The sequence below is a fragment of the Sardina pilchardus genome, chromosome 18, assembly GCF_963854185.1.
Source record: "Sardina pilchardus chromosome 18, fSarPil1.1, whole genome shotgun sequence".
Classification (NCBI taxonomy): Eukaryota; Metazoa; Chordata; class Actinopteri; order Clupeiformes; family Clupeidae; genus Sardina; species Sardina pilchardus.
Window position 1 is genome coordinate 21761121 of NC_085011.1, and position 25418 is coordinate 21786538.

The following is a 25418-nucleotide window of genomic DNA, read 5'->3' on the forward strand; positions in this document are numbered from 1 at the left end:
ACGGAGTGAAATTTGCCTGGAAGCCATGTAATTATTTGCGTCTAGATTATCGGTGGCCCTCCATTACCTCTCATTTCAACACAGTTTCTCACTCCCCGCGCTTTTGTCCCAAGCATTTCTTGTGTCTGGGAGACTTTAAGCACTTTGATCTCCACCAAGTAATCAAAACCAGTACCGGTCCTCTTGTATTTCTCCAAATGCCAGAACCGGGGAGAAAAAGTATCTCGGTTCCATTCTGCCCTCTGGCCCTGAAATGTCTTCCTCGTTCGCTCGGTACATCTCCCGGCAAGTTTTGTCTTGTCACAGACACGTGTGAAGAAGAGGTGTCGGGTAATTACGTCTGATCCTGGGTGAAACCCGAAGCCTCCCCCAGCAGACTCTGTAGAAGGGCTGGATTTTGTCACACAAACACACCCAAAACACCCCTAATTGTGCTGCTAGACTCATACGCACCTCCATGGCTAAATTCTTACGATGCTGAGCGAATGGTATCCCAGTATCACACTTAAAGGCTCAGCCCACACTCCTAATTGCTCTGCCCAGGCTGTAATAAGATGAGTCAGTTTCGTCAAATTTTGTTGGATTTTGTTGCACCGTTGTCACAACACACCCAAAGCACACCTAGCTTTGCTGCCATACTCATAAGAACCTCCATGGCTGCTGAGCAAATGGTATCCCAGTATCACACTTAAAGGCTCAAATCTGACTCTTAATTGCTCTGTCCTGTCTATGATTAAATGAGCTAGTTTTGCCTAAATGTTTGGATTATGTTGCACAACTTTTGTCACAACACACCCAAAACACATACGTTTTGGGTGTCTCTCCCCACACTAGCACTTCCCAGGAGAAGTTCTTACGACGCTGAGCGAATGGTATCCAGCCACCCGTCTTAAATGCACAGCCCTCAGTCTTAATTGCTCTGCCCTGGCCATGATAGGCTGGGGGCCTCTCTCACCACAGAAGGCCCTCATACCTTATGCTGGAGCTTCAGAGGGGACCAGAGGCCCACAGCTGCGCGGTCCAAGCCGTTTGGAGCGGTGCATACTGTAAATACCCTCCCATTCCCCGTCTCTCTGATCTGCCAGCGCTGGTGAGGGCTCCTCTGGCTCTGCCAAAGCCGCTCATTAATGGAGGCTTCAAGTGTTGTTCTGAAGTGGCGTGTTATTTTTGGAGACCTCAGGGTGACCTGTGCGGAGCCAGACTGACTTTTTTACGTCTTGTAATTAAAATGTGATTTACGGTCGCAATGAAAAAAAGAAAGTGAGCCGTACGCGCACACATAGATGAGAACAAGTTGAGCATCTCAGGTTAGGTAGAAATGGAACATTATATCCCAAACACAGATGATGTCACCGTTCACCTACCAGATATCATGCATGAGGATACTGGCTCTTACATGGACATTTGAGTTGATTATCTCAGTGTAATGTCAATTACAGTTACAAGTAGAACGTTGTGAAGACAGCCAGACATTTGTGAGTCATCAGAACACATGTAGTGCAATTAGTGTCCTGCTTGCTCATACTGTAGGTCTGGTAGGGCTCTTAAAGTTTGAACATGCCCCACCAGAGTCCCGTGTTTCACAATGATTGGTCGGGCTTTTCCTAACCTGGTCCTCTCAGCCTCTTTTTCTTCAGTATGGCAGGGCTAAGGGAGACCCTCCTCCCTTCTGCCCGGGCCCTTGGCAGGCGAGATTCCATTCTGAAACTAATGGTTCCAGTGGTGGGGTGGATCTGACTTCCCCATGTGAACACACAGGCTCTGGATGCCATACACCCAGAGACTCCCCCCCCCCCCCCCCCCCCACCGGCCTTTTTCCACTCTCCAACTCTCTCCCACATGCTCCAATTCAGCCTGCAGCCAACGGGTCCAGATAGGGCCTGTCTCTGGAATGGATCTGGGCCTGATTGTACAAAGGTAGTCTGGTTGGAACAGTATTTAAAATCAGTTAGCACATCAGGAAACAGTATACAGTGTTGCTTCAAAGCAGAATTAAAGTGTTTAACTGGGAATTTACTCCAAGTCTGCTTGCAAAATCTTTTTTTTTTTCAGTCGCCCGTCTATGGCATCCGTCTATATAATTCCATTAGAATCATTTCATCAATTTAAACTGGCAGCAGCGTGCTCACGTATTACGGCCGTTAAAAGTAGAGGAAAGCGTATTTTTATGCATCACTTCTATTTTTAGAGCGTATGTGAAGCGTACATGTAGAGAAACACATAGATTATGGTTGTGTAGAGAAGGAGACAGTGTAAATTGACTAATTCAGTATTGCTTATGTCTTGCTTGTGTTTCAAATCACCAGTATTGTTGATGATATCAGAGTTTGTTGTTTACAGAGAACAGTATGTCATGCTTTACATGCTTGTAATTCAGTCTTAACCATCTTGAATTCGATACTGTGTGCTCTCTGCGGTGAAGGTGGATGAGTAGGTAGCGGCAGACATCAGATCAGCTCAGTGCAGGTTTGGAAACAGGCATTAAGGGAGCTGGAGAGGCAGAGCGGGGTCGGAAAAGTGTCTGTCACATGTGCATGTGTAGTGTATATTAAATCATGTGTATGTGGCTCTGAATGTTGTTAGTTAATGATCATTTGCACTGCCAGTCAGGCATTAGTGATTGTGCTCTGGCTCCGCTGTGCAGACGGTGCGGCTCGGCCTGTCTGCCTCCGAGCCCTCGGCATTTACCACGAGACGCACCATGAATGCACAAGACCCAAGACCCCTCCTCCTGTGCCATTTTCCCCATTTTGCTCTCCCCCCGGTCCCACAGGCTTCAATTATGTCATGCTCGCGTGCACATCCGCGCATGTAAATCGACGGTCTGGTGCACGCACAGGCACTGCCACCGCTCACACTTTACTCGCGGTGGCTTTTTAGTGTGTGAAGCGCGATGCCCTCCTCTCTCTCCTCGCTTTTACATCTGGAAAGCAATAAACGTAGATCACAGGTCCAGAGGCTTTGAAGAGCAACTGTATATTCTCGTAATGATACGTGTTTGAGTGAGCCTCAAACAAGCACGTCGTTTGTTCAGCTAGCCAAAGGTGTAGCTGACGTGAACACGGGATGGTTGTAAACGTGGCAGAATGCATGCATCACTGGAACACACATTTTGTCTCCATGGACTATGAGTGGGGATGGGTTTGCTCTGAAATATTAGTGTGTGTGTCTGTGTGTGTGTTTGTGTGTGTGTGTGTTGGCCAAGCAGAAAATGGTGTGTGAAGAATCAGATCAAACACAGTGAAGAGGCAGACCCGCATGGGGTTTCATGGGCAATTGAAGATCCACACGGGTGGATCTGGGTCTGATTTTGTGTTTATTGAGGCATAGCCTGTGTCAAGACATCAGGGGACATCAGAGACTCACAAACACATATGGTGATACACACGCACACTCTCTCTCACACACGCACACACACACACACACACACACACACACACACACACACACTGTACAGACACAAAAATTACTTTCACTCGTACAACAAGCATACATGAAACAGCCGACACACATGCACACACACACTCACACTCACAACACACACATACCAAAAGAAGTCATCTGCCCAGCCCCTTGGATGTCATCATGATGGATATTAGTCTCGATCTGGGTTGTCATGTTATTACAAATTTGGCTTGACTGTTTTTGCACTTTTTTTCCCAAACTTTGCTATTTTTTTTCTTCTATTTTTTAAACACCCCGAGTTAAAAATACACCCTCCTCTGTTTTGTTTCTGCTCTCAGCCCATGTTCTCCTGCTGCTGTATCAGTCGTTCAAATCATAGCCACAGGCTCATTCCAGATAAGACACTGAAGTAGCACGACAAGACAAACTGACTGTGAGCTGTCTCAGTTAGTTAATCTTAGGCTCTCTCAAGGGTTTTTATCTACCTTGTTCCTCCATCCGTACACATTCTTTTTTTTTCCTCATTAACTCCAAGCACTGATTTAATTTTCTCCATTAACAGAACATTGATTTGATGTGCACAATTCCCAGTTCAATGCAGTTAAACTGTTGGCAACGTTTGCGTTTTCCCCCAGTGTTTTTTGTCCTAGTGGGCTTGCCGTATTCTCTGGCTATGTAGAGGCAGCTTGACACTGACTCGTCCTGTCAGTTCTGCTTCCCTCCACCAAGGTGATGGGATGTCAAATGCCGGCTTGTATTTTCGCAGGGAGCGCACAAATGAACGCAAACACGCCACACACACACACACACAGAGATACTCACACATATGCACAGACACACAACTACACACACACACACACACACGCACACATTCATGAACACTCACACAGCAGACAATTCACTTTCACAGAAGACAGGGTAAACAGGAAGGAGCTCGTCCTTGCCTCTCTCTCTCTCTCTCTCTCTCTCTCTCTGTCTCTTTCTCTCTCTCTGTTCCGTTGTGCTCATCCAGCTAACCTGGCCTGCTCCCAATTACCACCCCCCACAGCCTCCCCATATCCCGCTAATGCAACACCTGCCCTGTTGCCATCAATAGGTGTGAACTTGCCGGAGTCAAGGGTCTCGGATTAAGCACAATCTTTCCTTCCTGTGTTGTTTTCCACCATCATCTCCGGCATCCTGTCAGGCCTCCCTCGCGAAGCGGCTTTTCATTTCCTGCAAATAGCTGTTTAATGGATCCCGGCGTTCCCGTAGGAGGAGCTGCCGTGTCGAGGCGGCGCAGAGGGGAAAACCGAAGCCATCTTTCACCGGGGTGTCAGCAGAGGCATTGGTCAAGCAAAGCTGTCTTGAGGAAATGTCTCTTACAGAGACGGGCATTATAATTTCAAATGGATCAATTCCTGATGCCACACACAAACAAACAAACAAACAAACACACTTACAAAGGAACCGTGTGTGTGTGTGTGTGTGTGTGTGTGTGTGTGTGTGTGTGTGTGTGTGTGTGTGTGTGTGTGTGTGTGTGTGTGTGTGTGTGTGTGTGTGTGTGTGTGTGTGTGTGTGTGTGTGTGTGTGTGTGTGTGTGTGTGTGTGTGTCTGTGTGTATGAAGCAGAATTCATAAGTGGTTACGCATAGGTTTCCAATCACCCCGCTGGCATTATTCTTTCTGATCGCTAATCCATCACATCAGTAGGTGCGATTGTGTCTGCATGGCTGAACACATTAACGGAGCTAAGCGCCGTTCGGTCCATAGCCACCCCCCCCCCCCCCCCCCCATGCCTCATCACCCTAGCTGGCCTTTGTGTGTGAAGTGATTAAATGAGTACGTGATGGTTTCTTACAGCGCTTGATAGTCACCATAGCAACAAATGCAGAGTAAGTGGCTCTTGATTTACGTATTTCAGTCCTTGAATGGCCTTCAGGGGGTCACTGATAAGCCTTCTTAGAACGTATGGAATGTAACCTTAGTGTGAAAGCTGTACGGGCAATATTGTACCAGCGGTTTTCAGTGAGCACAAGGCCTGGGTTTGACTTGGTAATCACTTCCCCTCACTTTCCTGTGGATTATTCTATAAAGCTTTCGACATTACAAAAGGTCTACATACAACATGTGCGCATTTGGATTTTTACTGCAAGCTACTACGAAGGCAGAGACTCTCCAGTGGATACTGCATGCTTGTTTCATCACCTGCAGTCATTTCTCCGAAGCCTCCATTTCTCTCTCTCTCTCTCTCTCTCTCTCTCTCTCTCTCTCTCTCTCTCTCTCTCTCTGCTCTACCCTTTTTATATTTTTTTATTCTTCCCTCGAGAGTCCCCCCGTCTCTCCATCCGGCCCTCTCACTGACCCTAATGATCTTCATTTGGACTGAGGGCACGGCCGCCTCTAGACCCCAAGTCCTCATTGGCTCAGAGGCCTTCCCTAGAAACCCTAAACCAATCATTTGCATCGACTCACTCGCACACTCGTTACAGTATTTAAATGGCAAAAAAAGAAAAAAGATGGATGTGCAGCCTCAGGGCATGTGTTACTCTGCGGCGGGAGAGGCCAGGTAGGAGGATTATGCCAGAACCAGGAACTCATTTCTGTGGAGACAGTTGCGGCCGATCTCTCCTTCGGGGGTGCAGAGTGCTTAAGTTAATGTGGAGTGACAAGTTTCACTCTAGCGCCCCCTCTGACCTTATTGTCGGACTGCCCCCCCCCCACCCCCACCATTCGCTACACACACACACACACACACACACACACACACACACACACACACACACACATATGCACGCATGCATCCATTTTCCACTCCTCCCCCCAGCACATAGTCAGGCAAGTTCATTCTTTGCATATTTCATGGGCGATAAAAACATGTCAGCAGAGAGCCCTCCACTCCACTGTGTGTGTGTGTGTGTGTACACTGTATGTGTGCACACGTGTGTGTATGTGTGCACGCGCATATCTGTGTGTAGCCCCCAGGACACGATCAGGAGCAAAGCGCCTGCATCGTTCCTGACAGTAGGACACACACACACACACACACACACACACACACACACACAGAGACTGGCATGCACTCAGCCAGGACAAACAAACACGCGGGCCCGGGCAATGCTAATTGAGGCGGACGAGGGGCTGTGTGATGCGATTCAAGCGCTCACTCACACAGGCCAGTAATGCACCCAGCAAACAGAGTTTTTATTATACTCACATGAATTTACCCTCAGATACTGTGAACGTCGCTCCCCTGAAAAGCATCACTCTTATTTTAATGCCATGGCTTATTACCACTCAAACATAACAGTTAAGCTTAGATTAAATGTTTATTTTCAAGGAAAAATAGTGTTATCTGTAAATCCACTTTCATTTTTCATGTTGCGCTTTAATGGTACTTTCTGATGCATTATCACGGTTTGTAATTCCATAAAGACACAGAATAAGGCTTAAAATATTTATCTGATACTTGGTTGGTGAACAGCAATGAATCCCAATTAAAATGAAGTGGAGTCATTATTTTAACTCTGAAAATGTGCAGAATCCCAATCAGATTTAAGCACTAGCGACAACAGCGTGGAAACTCTGAAAAAGCGGCTCGGCTCCAGTGGACGCAGTGCAGTGCTTTAGGTTTATAAAGGGCTAATCAACTCGGACTCTCTGGAGAAGCTGCTCCTCGGGGGAAGAGGCCGCCGTCTGAATCCACTCATCTCCCACTCCCCCGACAGCGTTCTCCTCCTCCCCCTCCTCCTCCTCCTTCTGTCCTTCATCTGTGCGGACTCACTCTCCCAGATGTGCATCGGCTGGTCTAATGGAGAGTCCAGCAGGCGGGCCGGATTCTCTCTTCACTCAGCCGTCCACCCCCCTTCCAGGTCTCTCCTGGCCCTCCTGATGGGCTGTCCTGCTTTTTTATGGTGGAGGGGAGGCAGGGGGAGGTCGGCACTCTCTCCTCCAGTAAATGGTTTGGAAAGAACGTGACTGAGATCCAGAGGCCGCGCCGTCCTAGAAACGAGAAAACGGGCCGAGCATCTTCCATGCTGTCATGGCGATGCACTGCAGACCATGGCTGATGCCTGTTTCCTTCATTAGCCTGGTCTCCATAGGCCTCGTAGCCATGACAAAGGGAGGAAGGCATAGCCTAATTTAACCTCTCTCTCGCTCCCTCTCTCTCTCTCTCTCTCTTTCTCTCTCCCCTAGGGTTGGAAAGTGGAGGAGTAACCCTGAAAGAGCCCGCCTCGGAGGCTGATATTGAGAGCTCCCAGCCAGTCACGTTCCGGTGCCACATTGACGGACACCCTCGGTAAGCCAATCACCTCTGCTTCTTTCCTCGCAGTCTCTCTCCCCGCCCCCAAAAAGCTGACTACTCTTACCTCTACCCGTGCACCCATAGGCCCACCTGCAAATGGTACAAAGATGGCCTCCAGCAGACGGACAAGACCCACCAGATCAACAGCAAGGAGCGCACGCTGACCCTGAGGAACGCCAGCCCGGACGACAACGGCGTCTACTACTGCTGCGCCCGCAACGCCGCCGGACAAGTCTGCAGCAACAGCAACTTCACCCTCAACATCATAGGTTTGTGTGTGCACACTCACTGGGTATGGAAGTGTGTGTGTGTGTGTGTGTGTGTGTGTGTGTGTGTGTGTGTGTGTGTGTGTGTGTGTGTGTGTGTGTGTGTGTGTGTGTGTGTGTGTGTGTGTGTGTGTGTGTGTGTGTGTGTGTGTGTGTGTGTGTGTGTGTGTGTGTGTGTGTGTGTGTGTGTGTGTGTGTGTGTGTGTGTGTGTGTGTGTGTGTGTGCCTTAACAATTTTATATGTGGACATAAATGGATGGCTGATTCTGTTTATTTGTACTAGCTGACTAATCACGACTCTCAAGGCGACAGTTTCCAAGCGCGTGTGTAGCAGTGCACTAAAAGAAGTTACAGCCAGAAGCACTAATGACTAAATGGCTTCTTTGAGCCTTGAATGTCCAGAATGAATGTCCTTGTGTGTTGTCAAAGGCCAGTCAGAGGCTCTGTGCTCATATTTCCCCGTCTCGCAGTAAATGTTTCCACACCTGTGCAGGTTTGTTTTGGTCACCCGATAGTCCTGTTTGAGCTCAGACCGCCGAGCTGGGGAAGATTTGCCTCTCACAGTCCACAGACACGCAACAGCTAACGTGATTAGCAAGCACTTTGGGAGCAAACACACACAATTACAAACGGCCTCCTATCAAATGCGTATACTCACGCACACATTCCAGTGCATTTGCACACACACACACACACACACACACACACACACACACACATACACACATACATACACACATACATACACACTCCCAAGCACCTAGATAAAATCTGGGGAAACCAAATTCTTGGTGTTTTTATCTTGAGTGTGTACAAGTGCGTGCGTGTGCTGATGTTGGAAAAAGCCTTTTTTTTTCTGCATCAGCTAAAATGAGCTTTGCAACCCCAGCCCCACCTGCCAGCTCACCCCACCCCACACACATACACACACACACACACACACACACACACACACACACACACGCACGCACGCACATACCGCCAACCTCCTAGAGAACAGAACAGAAGTTTAAGCGTGCAGAAGGGAACACGATCCGCTGCCCAGCACCTCAATTAGCCACCTGTGCAGTTTCCTGACACACTGCGAGGTAGCACCTGGATGCAGCGAGCAGGGGGGAGGGAGGAGGCCCACACAACCAGGGGGGTGGGGCGGGCGACGGGGTGGCGGGGTGAGAGAGGAAGAAGAAAGGCTAATTGTTCAGTGTCTGCCCCTCTGCCCCTTCCACACTTACGGGAGAGACGCTGATGGATGTTTAGCTTGTTTCTCAGCTACCTGATAAACTGGGCTGTTTCTCCTCAGCAAGGTGGGTGGTCCCCCTCACCGCAGTCTGCGCTTGAGACTTGTGCAATCGCGCTTGGCTTAGCCTCCTCTTCAGACCGTCAAAGCACTGTCACTTTCTGATGGGCTCATTCACACCCGCTCAAGCCTACAGCGCGGCTCGATGAATTGCTCTTAAGGCCTCTCCGTGCACCTCACAGGTGTGTGTGTGTGTGTGTGTGTGTGTGTGTGTGTGTGGTCGTGAGAGGTGTCAGGTTTTTCTTCGCCTCGCTTTACGATGTGTGTTTGGTCATCGTTGATTGTCATTGCTTAGATAGTATGTTCTGCTCCAGATTATTTTTATCTGGAAGAGTGATTGTGAAAGGTTTTGAAGCCACATGTTTGGGCCGGTGAATAGATAAAGCTCAAAGACCTGTCCTAATACTGGTTTATCCTCTTGGCTATGTTGTGTTTGAATGATTGAATAGCATTTTAACCTCAAACTGCTGGTACTGGCTTGAAAGAAGGCCCTTGCTGTAGATATGTAGATGCAAGTTATGAAAAGCACCGTCATGTCCTTAGTGAGTAAAGAAAAGCCAAATATAAACTGTTTACCTGCAGTAACATGCAAATGCAATGCATGCCTATTATGGGAAGTGTGTCAGGTCTCTCTGTAGTGTAATAAACTGTTGAGGAATGATGCTGTAATTGACAGCGTTGCCATGGGTACATCATCTTCCGTTGCTCTTCCTCAACCCTAATTGGCCCTTTTTTGCTAATCTTCATGGATGTCAAGTGAACCATGATTAGCAAACTCTCGGCCACAAAGCCGAATATCACCGAAGTCTGAATCATCTCCCTAACTTGCACGGCTGTCAGGGCAAGTGATGCCATAAATGGAGGAGGATTCCGTCATTAGCCTCCGCTGACCGCTAATCAGGCTAGCGTTGATGAGCGAGGCGGTCGGGGGCAGTCGGGGCAGTCGAGGGCAGTCAGGGCACCGGCGGAGGGATCCTGTGATGCGAGTGTGGGGGTGGACAGGTCAGCGTGGTGGTGTTAGGAGGATGGCGCTGCCCCTGTCAGGTGAGCACGCAGCTGGGTGGTGATGCGGCGCTGGCTGGAATGCTCCTCGCTGACCTCATTAAGTCACCACACAGGGGCCCCACCAGGTGATGACACCTGCCTGCACCTGAAGAGAGAGGCGGCCTCTTAACAAGATTTAATAACGCTGGGAGTGTGTCTGTGTGTGTGTGTCTATGTGTGTGTGGCTGTGTGTGTTGTCTGTGAGTGAACACATGTATGGATGTATGAGAGTGAAAATGTGTGCCAGTATGTGAATCCTTTTCTCCGAGCTATTTTTACATTTGGATTTAAATGTACTGTACAGCTACTAATGTAAAGCTTCCTCTCCAATCCTGTATGACTTGGCTATCCTGTTGTTTTGACATCACTTCCTGTCCTGGTCCTCCAGATAAGAGCTTCCCACGCGTGGTGGTCTCTCCCGAAGACCAGGCAGTTCTGCGGAACGGAGAAGCCATCTTCCACTGCCAGTTCACAGCGGACCCTCCTCCCGTCGTTGAGTGGTTCCACGAGTCCGAACCCGTGGTCAACAAAACCCGGTGAGCCCTCCCCCCCAGCCAGGAGCCTCTGCTCATCTGTTTCTCTTCTGCTTTCTCACTCTGCTCATTTTCTTACTTTCCTCCATCAGTGCATTTAGTATTCATGCATGCACGCACACGAACACACTCGTGTGTACTTGGGAATTTATGTGTCATGTTTTTCTTCTTTGTATTATTGAAAAACCATACACCGCTCCATTATTGTTATACAACTCAATTTGTTTTTAAATGCCAGGTAGAACAGCATCTTTTTTTCTCTTGGGGTTTCTTCCTTGTTTTTTGGTTCTATTAATAAGCTGATATGAATGGGTGAGACCGGAGAGACAGGGTGAGACAAACAGCCTCAGGGGGTCCTCACTCCTCAGCCTGTCTGTGTGTATTTGCACCATGACTGGGGACATTGTGGTGTTTTTGTGTAGCGCTGCCAGTCCAGTACAGTGTCCTTTTTATCCTCCCAAGTAGTTTGATCGCGTGTGTTGTTTTTTTGGCGAGGGGTATTATGACAGTGACTTGCATGGAGAAAAAGGCGTGCTTGGATAAAGAAGTTTCTTTGTGTCTACATGAATGGAAAAAGGATTTTTCGGGGGCTTAGCTGGAACGAAGCCGGCTCGTTGCTTCAGCTACTATTTATAGTTGTCATTTCTCCAACAATCTCAGCATAATGCCATAGTTATATATGAGCTGACAAGCATCTGGTCACTAGTTTGTTTCCTTTGACAAAGCCGCGTCACAAAGCTCAAAGGCGTCCCTGTTCAACTCTTGAGTCTGACCAGGACTGCCCCTGCCAAAGCCCTAGTGCTATAAACACTGACACACGGGGTCTGAGTGCTGAGTCATTTAAGATGTTTCCATGTGTGGCTCTGTTTATCTTTTCTGGTGCAAATCTGGTGCTCAATTTGTTCCCAACTTCTTTGTGCCGTTTGTTCTCTCGGCTCAGAGCACAAACAGTGGAGTTTTGCGTTTGTAAACAGTACAATGCTAATTCCTCTCCTCCTTCTCCTCTATTAGTGTTGGACTAGGACTGATGTTTCCTTCTTAGGGGTGTATGAGGCACGCTTGATCTTCAGGATTAGTCCACTGAAGTGAAACTGTTTTAAAAAAAAAAAAAATTCAGTAACTACAACAAAAACGTACTGTTGGTTATAATGGGGAAACATAAGGGCACCTAATGTGGAAAGTTTGAAATATGAGTTTCCTCGTGATTCGTCAGGGTCCGGCGTTGCCTATGCCACATCATATATATCGATCTTCCTCTTTTTGTAAACCACACGACCCACATCTGGCACATCAGCCGGTGACTCGAGGCTTCCTCGGCAGTGGAGCTTGTCTAAGCTCAAGCTTTACATGTACTGCCCCCCCCCCCCAGCCTTCATTATGGAGATAAATCTAAAAAGTTGAGTTCAGATCCAACATAACATGAACTCTGTGAACTCTGCTGTTATATAAAGCGGAGCACCATGCTCTCGTTCCCATAAGCTGTGGCTGGGTGTCTCTGTGACATCACAGTCAGACAGCCCCGGCTTCCTCCTGCCCCGAAGCTAGTTGTGCTGAATGATACAGTTGGATAAAGTTCTCTGCCTTGGATGAAGGCGCCCTTTGGGGGTGCTCCCGTTTTTGGACGAGCACTCTAAGCGAATCAATCTGCGCTTTGCCTGAAGTGAGTCTGTCCTCAGATGCCTACAAGACCAGGCACATGCAGCACAGCACACCTCAGGACATGGAAATAGGTTTTAATTGAACTGCATAGTACACATGTAGTAGAAGTGCTGTCTAAGGGGTGCATATTGTATTGTTGGCATGTGTTCTGCTGATGTGGAGAAGCATGTGGAGAATTTGGGATATTATTTCTTCTAATTTTATTACTAATGTTGTATATTATTAATTATAGACTTCTAAAGGCCTAGAAATCCAGACGCCCCTAGCGGCAGCAAGTCTAATTTGCTGCCGGGATAGTCCAGCAACTCTCTGTTGATTGGAAGCTGGCCATTTTTAACGAGGGCCGGGCCAATCACATCGTGTATAGAGTCGGTAGGCGGGCTCAACACAGTGACAACTGACCTGGGACCAGAAGTTCTAGTGCACTTGCTTCTGTTTCTATCTCCCAAAGGTATTTTGGATGTCTGTGTTGTGCATGTTGTCTGTAGCTGTGCTAATGTCTGGGTGTCTGTGTGTGTGTCCAGGTTGGTGGTCTACAGCAATGGCACCCTGCACATCATCCAGGTGAAGGTGAAAAGCACAGGCACGTACAGGTGTGTGGGCCACGGAGCCACCGGCCGAAACGTCACAGTGCAGGCAACCCTGAATCTAGCAGGTGAGGTTCTCTCTCCCTCTCTGTCTCTCATTTCTCTCTCTCTCCCTCTCTTTCTCTCTCTTCTCTCTTTCTCCCTTTCTCACTCTCTCTGTTTCTCCCTCACACACACACACTCACACACGCATACAAATAGCCATTCTCTCTCTCATTCAGACAGGCACTTTGTCCCTTCACCCAGTGTCAAATGATATCAGTGTTGATAATTTCATTGCTATAGCGACATCCGCCCCAGCTGTCTCTCTCCTCACAGAAGGGTGTAGTTTCCTCTCCCTCTAATCACCTCTACAGTAGTTCTCTCTCTCTCTCTCTCTCTCCCTTTGCCGCTCTCTCTCTCTGCCTTTGTCTCCTCCCTCTATCTCTCTCTCTCTGTCTCTCTCTCCCTTTGCCTCTCTCTCTCTGCCTTTGTCTCCCCCTCTATCTCTCTCTCTCTGTCTCTCTCTTCCCCTCTTTCTCTCTCTCTCACACACACACACGCACACTCACACACACACTCTTCACGCACTCCTTTCTCTCCCTCCGTCTCCATTTACCACTCTCCAGCTGTGCTGCACAGGCCAGCCACTGGAACAGCTCCATGCTAGTGGGAGTCCAGGGAGTTGTCCTTTAACCACAAGGTCGCTCTCCTGTTCCCTGACTTCTGTTCTGTTCCCTGTGGCAAAGACTTTTTATTGAGTCATAGCCTGTCCAGCTGCAGGATTTGGCCCTCCAATAGCCTGTACAATCGCACAGTTGTTACACCGAATCAAAACTAGAGCTTTGACACACACAGAGACACACGCGGCTTGCACACACACATATGCGCACACACACATACACAAACAGACACATATGCATGCATACACACATGCGGGCACGCACGCACGCATGCACACACACACACACACACACACACACACACACACACACACACACACGCACACACACACACACACTTTTCCTTAAGATGCTGTCAGTTACTGATAATCTGTGTTCTTGACATCTGCCTCAGCTGTTGCGTGCCAAGAGGAGACTAGTATTCTCATTAAAGCCCTGAAATCACCTTAAGTCTGATTTCCTTCTCTCTCTCTCTCTCCCTCCTACCCTCTCTCTCTCACACAGTTACACACATTTGCAGTCAGATTTTCAACAGACACACACACACACACACACACACACACACACACACACACACACACACACACACACTTAACCAGAGTCCAGTGGTCAGGAGCAATCTATAAAGTGCTCGGTACCTGTCAATCCATATCAAGCATCTCTACCTCCCTTACCTCACTGGTTACATGACAGACTGACAGGCGGACCGGCAGCTGTCATTTCGGGGTGCTGGAGGGTGTAGTAGGAGAAGCCGGTAGGAGAGAGCGCTCCAGCAGCCGAGGCAACACTGCCCCCAGTTGTTCCCCACCTACGTCAGCGTTTGCACTCTCGGCCACCCTCTCGCCCCCAGCGCCACCTCATTTCGCCACTAATTCGCCTAATCCCCCCCCTTCCCCTAATCCCGCGGCCTTATTAAATTGGATTGTGACATGCCGGAGCGGCACTGTTTTGGGGACAAGTCACGGTTTCACTTGACAGTCTCTGCAGAAGCTGCGCGGTGCTCTCGGGTGTTTTTCTCTCGGCAGGGCTTACGTAACTGTGAGCGACTCTCCCGCCTAGTCAGGACTCGCCTAGTCAGATTACCGATGAAAATATCCGCTTAGCTCCTTGTGTTCGCCTTCTGTCCTTTCTCTCCATGCAGTTTTTTTTCTCTCTCTCTCTTTCTTTTCCTTTCTCTCACTCTATCATGCTCTATTTCATTGTTTCTTTTTAATCCCGTGGGCTTAATATCTCTCGGTCAACATTGTTATGCCGTGTGTCATAACTTCACAGCAGGAGACTTTTGTCCCAGTCACACCTCCTCAGTTCCCAGCTACAGTACTACAGTTTGATTGGGATGCGTCATTTGCCCAATAAAGAGGATTTTTGTTTTCAAGTAGCACCTCTTCTACCTCCTTCCTCTCACTTCCAATCTCTCCATCTCTCCATCTCTCCCTCTCTCGTCCATCTCTCTCACCCTCTCGTCCTCTGTCCACCCATACGCAGAGATTCAGGACCTGGGCCCCAGCCGGGACCACGCGTTCACCGCCAACTCCCAGGTGCGCATCAGCTGTCAGGCGGAGGGCACGCCAGAGCCAGAGGTCCGCTGGGAGGTGCCCGGCGGGCAGCCGGCCGAAGCCGAGGGACGCATCTACCAGGACGGCAGAGCCCTCACATTTAATCCCACGCAGCAGGGCGACTCGGGCACCTACGTCTGCACGGCCAGCAACAAGGCGGGCAGGAAGACCCAGGAGCACCGAGTCACCGTGGCCTGTGAGCAAGCAGACTGTCCTTCTCTCCTCCTCTTTCTCTCTTTGTCACTTCTGTCATATTCCTCCCAGCAGGGGAATGCCTGATTTTAGACTGGCAGAGGTGTTGGAAGTGCAGATATTAATACTGCTATCCATCAGAGATAATTACTCCCTCCCTGTAATCCACAGTCATGCTGTTCCACAAAATTAGATCCTATCTGTTTTTTATAAAACAAAAAAGCCTTTCAGTTAAATTTTTGTAGCTATTGTATTTCATACCATCCGTAAGCGGGTATAGTGGAGCAGTGATCAGCCCAGGGTGAGTTTGTGTCACTGTAGATAAAAGTGAATATCAGTCACCTTTTCCTTTACCTCCTTTACAGTAATTGAAATACTGTGAGCATGTCAATCAGCCCACTTAATTAAAAATGCTGGAGTTATTATATACGTTTAGCTGATGTGAATGCAGTGCACTTCTCTCTGAAGCGTGTTGTGTTTGTGGCATTCATGTTGATGTGTGTTATGTTTATGACATTCATGTGGACTGTGGCTCATCCTACAGCGGTTCCTGAATGGGTGACTGCGCCCGTGGACACCAGCTTGAGGGAGGGGCAGCCCGGCTTCCTGCACTGCTACGCTCAGGCCACGCCCACTCCCGAGGTCATCTGGTATCGGAACAACATGCCCATCACCCCAGAGGTACCTACCTACTACACTCTCACTTTGCCCCTGCATAGCCTCACACACTCATCTCTCTCTCTCTCACACACACACACACACACACACACACACACACACACACACACACACACACACACACACACACTTAACTGAGTCCAGTGGTCAGGAGCAAACTAGAAAGCACTTGGTACCTGTCAGTCCATATCAAGCATCTCTACCTCCCTTACCTCACTACACACATACACACACACACACACACAGTGGAAGTGCCATGGTCAATGTGCCAAGTCTTAGGTAGATCACCAGTGAGGTCTACACACACACACACACACACACACACACACACACACACACACACACACACAGGGATGCTAGCTGACAGAGATCCCAGGTGTGGAGTAGCTCTCGATGTGTGCTGCAGGGCTATTTTTTAGGAGGCGTGAGGAATAAGGTGCAGGGAAGGACAACAATAGAAGCTGTCTGAGTCTACTGAGTCTGCTGAGTCTACTGAGCAGAACTTGTCAAAACACACTCTCGCACTTTCATTATTTCTGTTGTGCGGAGATCACACTTAATCCCTTGATACGCCTGCGTCTGGCTTTCCTTTTCTCTCGCTGATACACCCTTGTCTCTGTCTTTCTCTCCGTAAGGATTCGCGATTCACGCTCTTTCCTAACGGCACCCTCCGGATTAACAACGTGGAGGTGTACGACGGCGTCATGTACGGCTGCCAGACCAAGAACATCGGTGGACAACTGAGTGGAAATGCCAAAGTCAAAGTCCTAGGTAAAATCACTTGTGTGGTCTACGAGATGAACCTGTGTGTGTGTGTGTGTGTGTGTGTGTGTGTGTGAGGCCTGTGTGGAGTCAGTGTGTGATAGCATAGTGATCTAATCTGATCTAATCTCTCTCTCCTCGGCCAGTGGTTGTCTGTGGTGTTATGTCTGAATTGACAGCATGTTATGTCTGCAGAAGCTTTGTTTACAGTATGTGACCTTGATCCGAACCACTCCCATATATACTGTATATTATGGAGATTCATATTCCAGTATGTGCAGTACTTACAGCATCAATCAACTTAGAATTTCAATTTGATTTCACTTATAGAGCGGCAAAACATTACACATGTCTCATGGCACTTTACAGAGTGTTAAATATTCAGAGAGAGCCCATGAGTAACAGGGGCGAGGAAAAACTCTAGAATCTAGATACATGATGTACATATAGGAAGAAACCTCAGACAGATCCACGACTCAAGGGCCCAACCCATCTGCCTAGGGTACTGTTTGTGTCGGCTTAGGCATCAGTTCTATATGCTGTTTCGCTTATGCTGCATAATATTTAATTCAGAACAGAAAATGAAAAAAGCTAATGCTCTTTGGTGCAGACAATTGTTGGTATGAGATATGTGTTCAGCAGCAGACCTCTAACCTTTGTAAAATGTGTGTGCGTGCGTGCGTGCATGCTTCTAATGGTGTTATTTTATTTCCTTCATTTCCAGAGAAGCTCAAGTTCACGCCTGCCCCCCAGGCCATCCAGTGCCTGGAGCTGGATAAGGAGATCAGCGTGCAGTGTTCTGCCACGGGCGAGGACGTGCCCAGTGTCCTCTGGACCAAAGCAGGTGGGTCTGCAAGTATTTACCCAAACCACCCCACCCACCCTAAACCCCACCCCCACCCTATACCCCACCCTATACCCCCATTTTGCTCTAGAGTCTGACATTTTTCCTGAGGTGACCAACAGTGCACTAGCAATTCCACATCATCATGCTATCGACTTTATCGACGTAACCCAATATGTGAGTGACGTGATGCATTCATGCGTGAACTCACGAAACTGCCTCTCTGTCGCCCCCTGCAGACGGCAGCGAGCTGCCCCCTCGCATCCAGCAGAAGAACGGCGTGCTGCGCTTCAGCAAGGTGACCCGCGAGGACGCAGGCAACTACACGTGCTTGGCCTCCAACCGCCTGCAGGGGGAGATCAGGGCCTACGTCTCCTTCACTGTGGGAGGTCAGTGCTGTACCACCCTCTGTGTTAACCCTCTTTTGAACTCACTTTGCACTGCTATTTCAGTTCATACACCAATATGTGGTCAGGTATCTTTGTTATAGCATCTGAAAATGATACAAAATGCAATGCATTTCTCATTTATTTGATTTATTGTAAAGTTTAATGTGTTTAATACATTCATTTTATGGATAATGCAGTCGTTCATTTATTTAATGGTATTGATGAATGCATAGCGCAGATGTCCATGTCCAGATGTCCATCCATCACCTCAGTGCGAGCATTGAGGCCTAATGGCTGAAGCGTCTGCTGCTCCCTTTCAGTAAAAACTTTTTCTCTGTAAAAGACTTACAGTATGTCTAGTGCAATTTTTCCAGAGTGCAAGTTTTCCTGTTTTTTCTTGAGATCTTTTTATTTTGACACACCTGTTTGAAAAAGACTATCATCTAGAGCGCAACAGTACATCTAAACCCCATGTCCGTCTAAGGGAAAGGGATGTATGATGACTTCCTGCCCATTCTCACAGACCGTTCTGTGTATTTGTCGTGTAGTGTCCATCCAGTTCAAGATGAACCCCGAGTACACCACCGTGTACCAGGGCCACACGGCCATCCTGCACTGCCAGGCCACCGGAGACCCCGAGCCCAGCCTCCAGTGGATGGTCAAGGACAAGATGCTCGCAGCCAGTAATGGAAGGTAAGGCTTAACTCCTCACCACTCTCTCTAGCTCTCTCTAGCTCTCTCTCTCTCTCTCTCTCTCTCTGTCTATCTATCTCTCTCTTTCTGTCATTATCTGTCTATCGCTCTCTCTCTCTCTCTCTCTCTCTCTCTCTCTCTCTCTCTCTCTCTCTCTCTCTCTCTCTCTCTCTCTCCCTCTCTCTCTCCTTGTTGGTCTCTCTCGTCCCTCTGGTTGAAAGTCGTGAATTCAGCTGATGGTCTTTGCTCTCCCCTGTCTTTCTTGTGACTACTCCTATCATCATGTCCTCTGTGCTCAAGTATCCTGTGCCCCTCTCTCTGTTCCAGGTTCCAGGTCATGCTGAATGGCTCTCTGGTCATCACAGACGTCACCACAGATGACACGGGCAAATACACATGCGTGGCTGGAAACAGCTGCGGTATCAGTGACAGCTCAGCACAGCTCTACGTTGTCGGTCAGTAACAAATACATGTGCACAAAAAGTTCAAAAGCCTCTAAAAGCCATTTCTGTCAAAAATTAGATTATGATGGTGACTGAATGCTCTCCATACATAGTATACATTAGTTCAATAGTTTCGCTTCAAAACCCGCTGAATACCACTCTCTTCCTGGTCTGAAATATTGATTTGTAGGGAAAACCCTATAGCCTGATACAAAATACTCGTTTAAAAGAAAAGTGGTCAGACGGATTTAGATTGAGACATTAGCACACATATATACTCACTCACTCACTCACTCACTCACTCACTCACTCACTCACTCACTCACTCACACACTCACGCACACGCACATGCACACGCGCACAAGCACACATTATAAATCCCTCCCAAATACACACATGCACTAGCCTGGCTAACGCCTCCCACTTCTCAAATGAGACGTGGTCTGGCAACCAGACGTTCATTTTCTCGTATTTGAAAAAATGCCCAGATCCGTTCATTGGGCGCCACGGATGTCTATCAAATGCGCATAGCTCACCCAACTCGTTCGTATGCAACGCTAAGGGCTGCCGTAAATCCTTTGGCGTCGAATATAGACGCAAGAAGGCAACGGAAACTTCTCGGATGTTCTGTGATTGGTTCGCCAACATCAGGCGAACATTTGGGCGTTAGTTTCCAGACTGGCTTAGCAGCGGGATTGAAATCACCGCGCAAGGCAGTATGGGAAAACCCAGGCTACACATGCACACACTCACATACACAAACACATCTCACTAAATGTGTCACCCTTGATCTCGTGCTCTCACACACAGCTGAATCCACCTATTGATGATTATTAAAATAGACTCAGTCAGACATCAGGACTGATCCAACTCATACATACAGGAATGCACAAGACGACCAGGTCAAAAAGGTAGTGTATTATAGAAGCCATTTAGAGAGAGAGGCATAGTTGAATACATGAGGAATTGACCTCTGCAATTTAACCAAACAGTTTGTAAATCAGCGAGTTTTAACTATGTTTAACTATGACTATGTCTCCATTACAAACACAAAGACATGCACAAACATCTGGTAGCAGTCTTTCTAAAGAACATATTTCTCTTAGGATAGACACTCACAGACAATTCCTATCACTCTACACACACACACACACACACACACACACACACCCAGACACAGCAGCTCAGTGTTATCTCATCAGATACAGTGCCTATAGAAAGTCATCATACCCTTTTGAAATAGTTACTTTTTTTGTCTTACAGCCTGAAATCAAAACCCATTTTTAAAAAAATCTTTTCCAGTTTTATTAACAAATTTAGCTGTACAACATCAAAATAATGAAAAAAAAAGTAAACAGTTCTGAAAATTGATAAAAAATGAAAAACTAGAATAACAGGGTTGCAAAAGTCATCATACCCCTGACTTAATACTTTGTAAAGCTTCCTTTTGCTTTCATTACAGCCATCAATCTGTTTGGATATGTCTCTATTATAGCTTTGCACACCTAGATAGGGGAATATTTGCCCAATTTTCCGTACAGAAATGTTAAAATTTAGTCAAATTCTGTAGGGAATGGCGATGGACTGCTCTCTTCAAGTCAATCCACATATTTTCTATAGTATTTAAGTCAGGGCTCTGACTTTGCCACCCAAGGATATTCACCATCCTATCCTTAAGCCACTGCTTTGTTCTTTTGGCAGTATGTTTAGGATTATTGTCGTGTTGGAAGGCGAATGACCTCCCCATCCTCAGCTGTCTAGGAGAGGGACGCAGGTTTTCCTTAAGAATGTGGGTGTACTTGGCAGCATCCATTTTCCCTTCTATCCTGACCAATTGCCCAGTTCCCGCTGAAAAGAAACATCCCCACAACATAATGTTGCCCCCACCATGCTTCACACTAGGCATGGTGTGTTTTGGGTGGTGTACTGTGTTGGTTTTCGCCAAACATTGCGCTTGGAGTTCAGTGCAAAAACACATCTGGAATATTCTGCTACCATGTAGAAAAAGCTTATATGGTCAGATGAGACTAAGATCGAACTTTTTGGAGACTAAGATTGACGTTTTTGGACTGAGCTCCAGGCGCTAACCAAACACAGTATACACACCCAAACACACCCAAAACACACCATACCTACTCTGAAGCATGGTGGGGGCAACATTATGTTTTGGGGATGTTTCTCTTCAGCGGGGACTGGGCAATTGGTCAGGATAGAAGGGAAAATGGATGCTGCCAAGTACACCAAAATTCTTGAGGAAAACCTGCGTCCCTCTCCTAAACAGCTGAGGATGGGGAGGTCATTCGCCTTCCAACACGACAAAAATCCTAAACATACTGCCAAAAGAACAAAGCAGTGGCTTAAGGATAGGATGGTGAATATCCTTGAGTGGCAAAGTCAGAGCCCTGACTTAAATCCTATAGAAAATATGTGGATTGACTTGAAGAGAGCAGTCCATCGCCATTCCCTACAGAATTTGACTAAATTTTAACATTTCTGCACGGAAAATTGGGCAAATATTCCCCTATCTAGGTGTGCAAAGCTATAATAGAGACATATCCAAACAGATTGATGACTGTAATGAAAGCAAAAGGAAGTTTTACAAAGTATTAAGTCAGGGGTATGATGACTTTTCCAACCCTGTTATTCTAGTTTTTAATTTTTTATTAATTTTCAGAACTGTTGACTTTTTTTTCATTATTTTGATGTTGTACAGCTACATTTGTAAATAAAACTGGAAAAGATTTTTTTTAAAATGGGTTTTGATTTCAGGCTGTAAGACAAAAAAAGTAACTATTTCAAAAGGGTATGATAACTTTCTATAGGCACTGTAACACTGTCAGTTAGGGTGTGATCACACGGATCAGATGAGGGAGCTGATTGAAAGCTGTAGCTCTAGATTAACTGCTGTATCACACATCAGGAGGCACAGAGACCAGACGACGCCTCTCTGACTCACTGATGGCTTCAGGCTGGTAACTCAATGAATTTACTACACTAACTTGTTCTGTGTATCCCCGAAAGGCATGGCACACAAGCAGGTGTGTCAATGTAGCAGAAATGTTTAGTGATGTAGAGTTTTCGGGGCAATTTCAGTAAGTCGGACTGTCCTGATCCCAGCCACTTCATCCAAGGTGGTTGGTTAAAATTGGAGAAGGCAGCAGTAGTTCCCAAAACCTCTGCCCTTTGCAGGGAACCCCCTTTTTTAAAAGAGCACTAGCTATCCATCAGCTGCAAAAGCATTTCCGTGTCTTTACATAGTGCAGAATGAGACGTCTGCAGAAATGGGTGAGATGAAAGAAAGATAAAGGCCAGTCATCACACACAGCTCGTGTCGTGAGTCACACGCATCGCTCAGGAATAGAGAACAGAGCACCTCCGGATTACTGCAAACAGTTATCTGATTTATCTCACAAACACTTACCGGAAAAAGCTTAGCATTCTTGCAAAAGAGGCTCGATCTACGTACCACCATTTTATTTCTTTCAAACGTAAGCAATTGCAATTGCATTGTTCCTTTATTGTTTGCATGTTTCAATGCCCTCTCCCCATCTCCCCCCTCCCCCATACCTTGTGTTTACAGAGAAGCCGGTGAGCCCCCCGCCAGAGGAGGAGGACCGAGCCCCTTATAAGATGATCCAGACCATCGGGCTGTCGGTGGGGGCGGCGGTGGCCTACATCATCGCCGTGCTGGGCCTCATGTTCTACTGCAAGCAGAGGCGCAACGCCAAGAGACTGCTGAAGGGACAGCATGGAGACGAGCCAGAGATGGAGTGCCTCAATGGTGCGTGTGTGTGTGTGTGTGTGTGTGTGTGTGTGTGTGTGTGGGCATGTATGTGTGCCTGTGTGGTAGAAAGATAAAGATGGAGAGCGAGTGAATGATTATGTTTGAGTAAGTGTGTGTGTGTGTTTGTGTGGGTGTAGGTGTATATGTATATGGAAGGGTATGTGTGTATTAGTGTGTGCTACATGTGTGCTCCGATGTGCCTGTTTCCATTCCCTTGTGTAAATGTGTGTGTGTGTGCTGATTTTAGTTTGAGATTTTTTTCTGGCTTGCACTTTATGAAAGAATGTGGTTGGAAATTGTGCAGTGTAATATAATAACAATCAGCTCTATAGGGACTCCCAGCTGTGTGCCCCTTGTCCTCCGCCAACAAGTGTGTACCGTCAACACCACACAAGCCCCTGCTGCCATCATGTGGCTGTAAAGCGTATTGCAATGAGAGCGCGCTCGTGCCAAACCTCAAACGGCAGTAAATTAGTGGTGGTGTGATGGCTCTTACACCGAGAGAGGAGCCAGTGTCTGTGTGTTGTGGAGCTGATCACAAACTCCTCGGGCCTCACAGACTGCTAAGGCTGACCGTGAAGGAGGCCCTTGGGAAACTGAGCCTTTTGTTTGGCCGGCTAAGCCGCTCATAATAGCCGCTTGTTGCCTTTCAGCAGCACGTCCGTTGGAAATCCCAGCTTTGTAGGATGGTGCCTGGGAGTAATTGGCTGATTCAGATGGAAAAATTGAGAGCAAATTTGACCTAAAGAGATTTTAAAAGCGGCAGTTGGTATCAGCACTGAGATAGAGCTATGGCGATTTGACTGTATTAATCTGGCTATTAATACTAGTGTGTGGCTGTATAGTTACTCTACAAGCATAAATGTGTATATTTCGTATTTATCTTGTTGTATGCTGAAGATACTGGATATGTATAGTATATACGTAATGTTCAAATGTATTTGATTCCTATGGTGTCCTGTAGGTGGCGCTGTGCAGCAGAATGGGCAGACCACAGCAGAGATTCAGGAGGAGGTGGCCCTGACCAATGTGGGCACCACGGCAACAGCTGAGAAGCGCCACAGCACCAATGACAAGCTGCACTTCCCCCGAGCAGACCTGCAGACAATCACCACTTTAGGTAAATGCCACCAACCTTTTTATACCTCTCCTCCACTAGTAACCCAATGATTAAGCCGCAGTGATTACAGTTGTTTTGGTCATCTGAAACAGTCCCTCACTGTGTGTGTGTGTGTGTGTGTGTGTGTGTGTGTGTGTGTGTGTGTGTGTGTGTGTGTGTGTGTGTGTGTGTGTGTGTGTGTGTGTGTGTGTGTGTGTGTGTGTGTGTGTGTGTGTGTGTGTGTGTGTGTGTGTGTGTGTGTGCCTTTGTAAATATGTGTGTGTGTGTGTGTGTGAACCCTGCTGCTGTGTTCTCAGGGAAGGGGGAGTTTGGCGAGGTGCTGCTGGCCAAGGCGAAGGGCATCGAGGAGGGCGAGGAGGAGACGGTGGTGCTGGTGAAGAGCCTGCAGGCGCGCGACGAGCACCTTCAGCAGGAGTTCCGCCGCGAGGCCGACATGTTCGCCAAGCTCAGCCACCCCAACGTGGTGCGGCTGCTAGGCCTGTGCCGCGACGTCGACCCCCACTACACCATCCTGGAGTACGTGGATCTGGTAAGTGTGTCCGACACCGCCGCGGATGAATGCTCGCATTGGTACAGTTTTGCATAAACACCAAACGTGCTCACATTGAGGTAATCAAAGTTATTGTGGCAATCCAAATTCTTGATGGGTGTTAAGCCTTTCATATACAGTAGTCCTATGTGCGCTAGATATACTTGAGGCCTTTTTTGGCACCACAATTTCAAAAAAGTTTTTTTTTACAGAATGCAGCTGTGGGAATCTTCACTCCTTGGCATTATAGTATACGCATGAGAATAACATATTTATTTTTCGAGCCATTTCACACGACAAAAATATTGACTCCATGTGCTAAGACCTTTTAAAGTTGTAGTCCAAGTTATAGTCATAATTCATGGACAATTGAATGAAAAAAACATAAACAATGATTCCAATGGCTTCTCCTCCTCAGGGAGATCTCAAGCAGTTCCTCAGAATATCCAAGAGCAAGGATGAGAAGATTAAGCCCCAGCCCATCAGCACCAAAACCAAGGCAAGTCCTCTATGTTTTAGCAACTGTTCTTTGTATTACTTTGTATTATTTTGTGTCCTTTTTAGTCTTTCACTGTACAGCACTTTGGTCAGCTTATGCTGTGTGTAAATGTGCTTTATAAATAAATGTTACTTACTTACTACTTACTTACTTACTTACTTGCAAAACACAGGGTGATATTTAGCGGTGATA

General features: G+C 47.4%; 1 protein-coding gene across 1 annotated transcript in view; it reads left to right on the forward strand.

The window, feature by feature from the left end:
• Positions 1 to 25418, forward strand: part of ptk7b (protein tyrosine kinase 7b) — an 82399-nt gene that overhangs the window by 52240 nt on the left and 4741 nt on the right. The window contains exons 3-17 of the mRNA XM_062519713.1: positions 7581 to 7683; positions 7774 to 7958; positions 10685 to 10832; positions 13013 to 13143; positions 15223 to 15489; positions 16030 to 16166; positions 16799 to 16934; positions 17650 to 17769; positions 18009 to 18158; positions 18707 to 18851; positions 19179 to 19306; positions 22875 to 23075; positions 24043 to 24198; positions 24495 to 24727; positions 25146 to 25226. Coding sequence (XP_062375697.1) covers positions 7581 to 7683; positions 7774 to 7958; positions 10685 to 10832; positions 13013 to 13143; positions 15223 to 15489; positions 16030 to 16166; positions 16799 to 16934; positions 17650 to 17769; positions 18009 to 18158; positions 18707 to 18851; positions 19179 to 19306; positions 22875 to 23075; positions 24043 to 24198; positions 24495 to 24727; positions 25146 to 25226 — 2321 coding nt within the window. The remainder of the gene's footprint in view (positions 1 to 7580; positions 7684 to 7773; positions 7959 to 10684; positions 10833 to 13012; positions 13144 to 15222; positions 15490 to 16029; positions 16167 to 16798; positions 16935 to 17649; positions 17770 to 18008; positions 18159 to 18706; positions 18852 to 19178; positions 19307 to 22874; positions 23076 to 24042; positions 24199 to 24494; positions 24728 to 25145; positions 25227 to 25418) is intronic.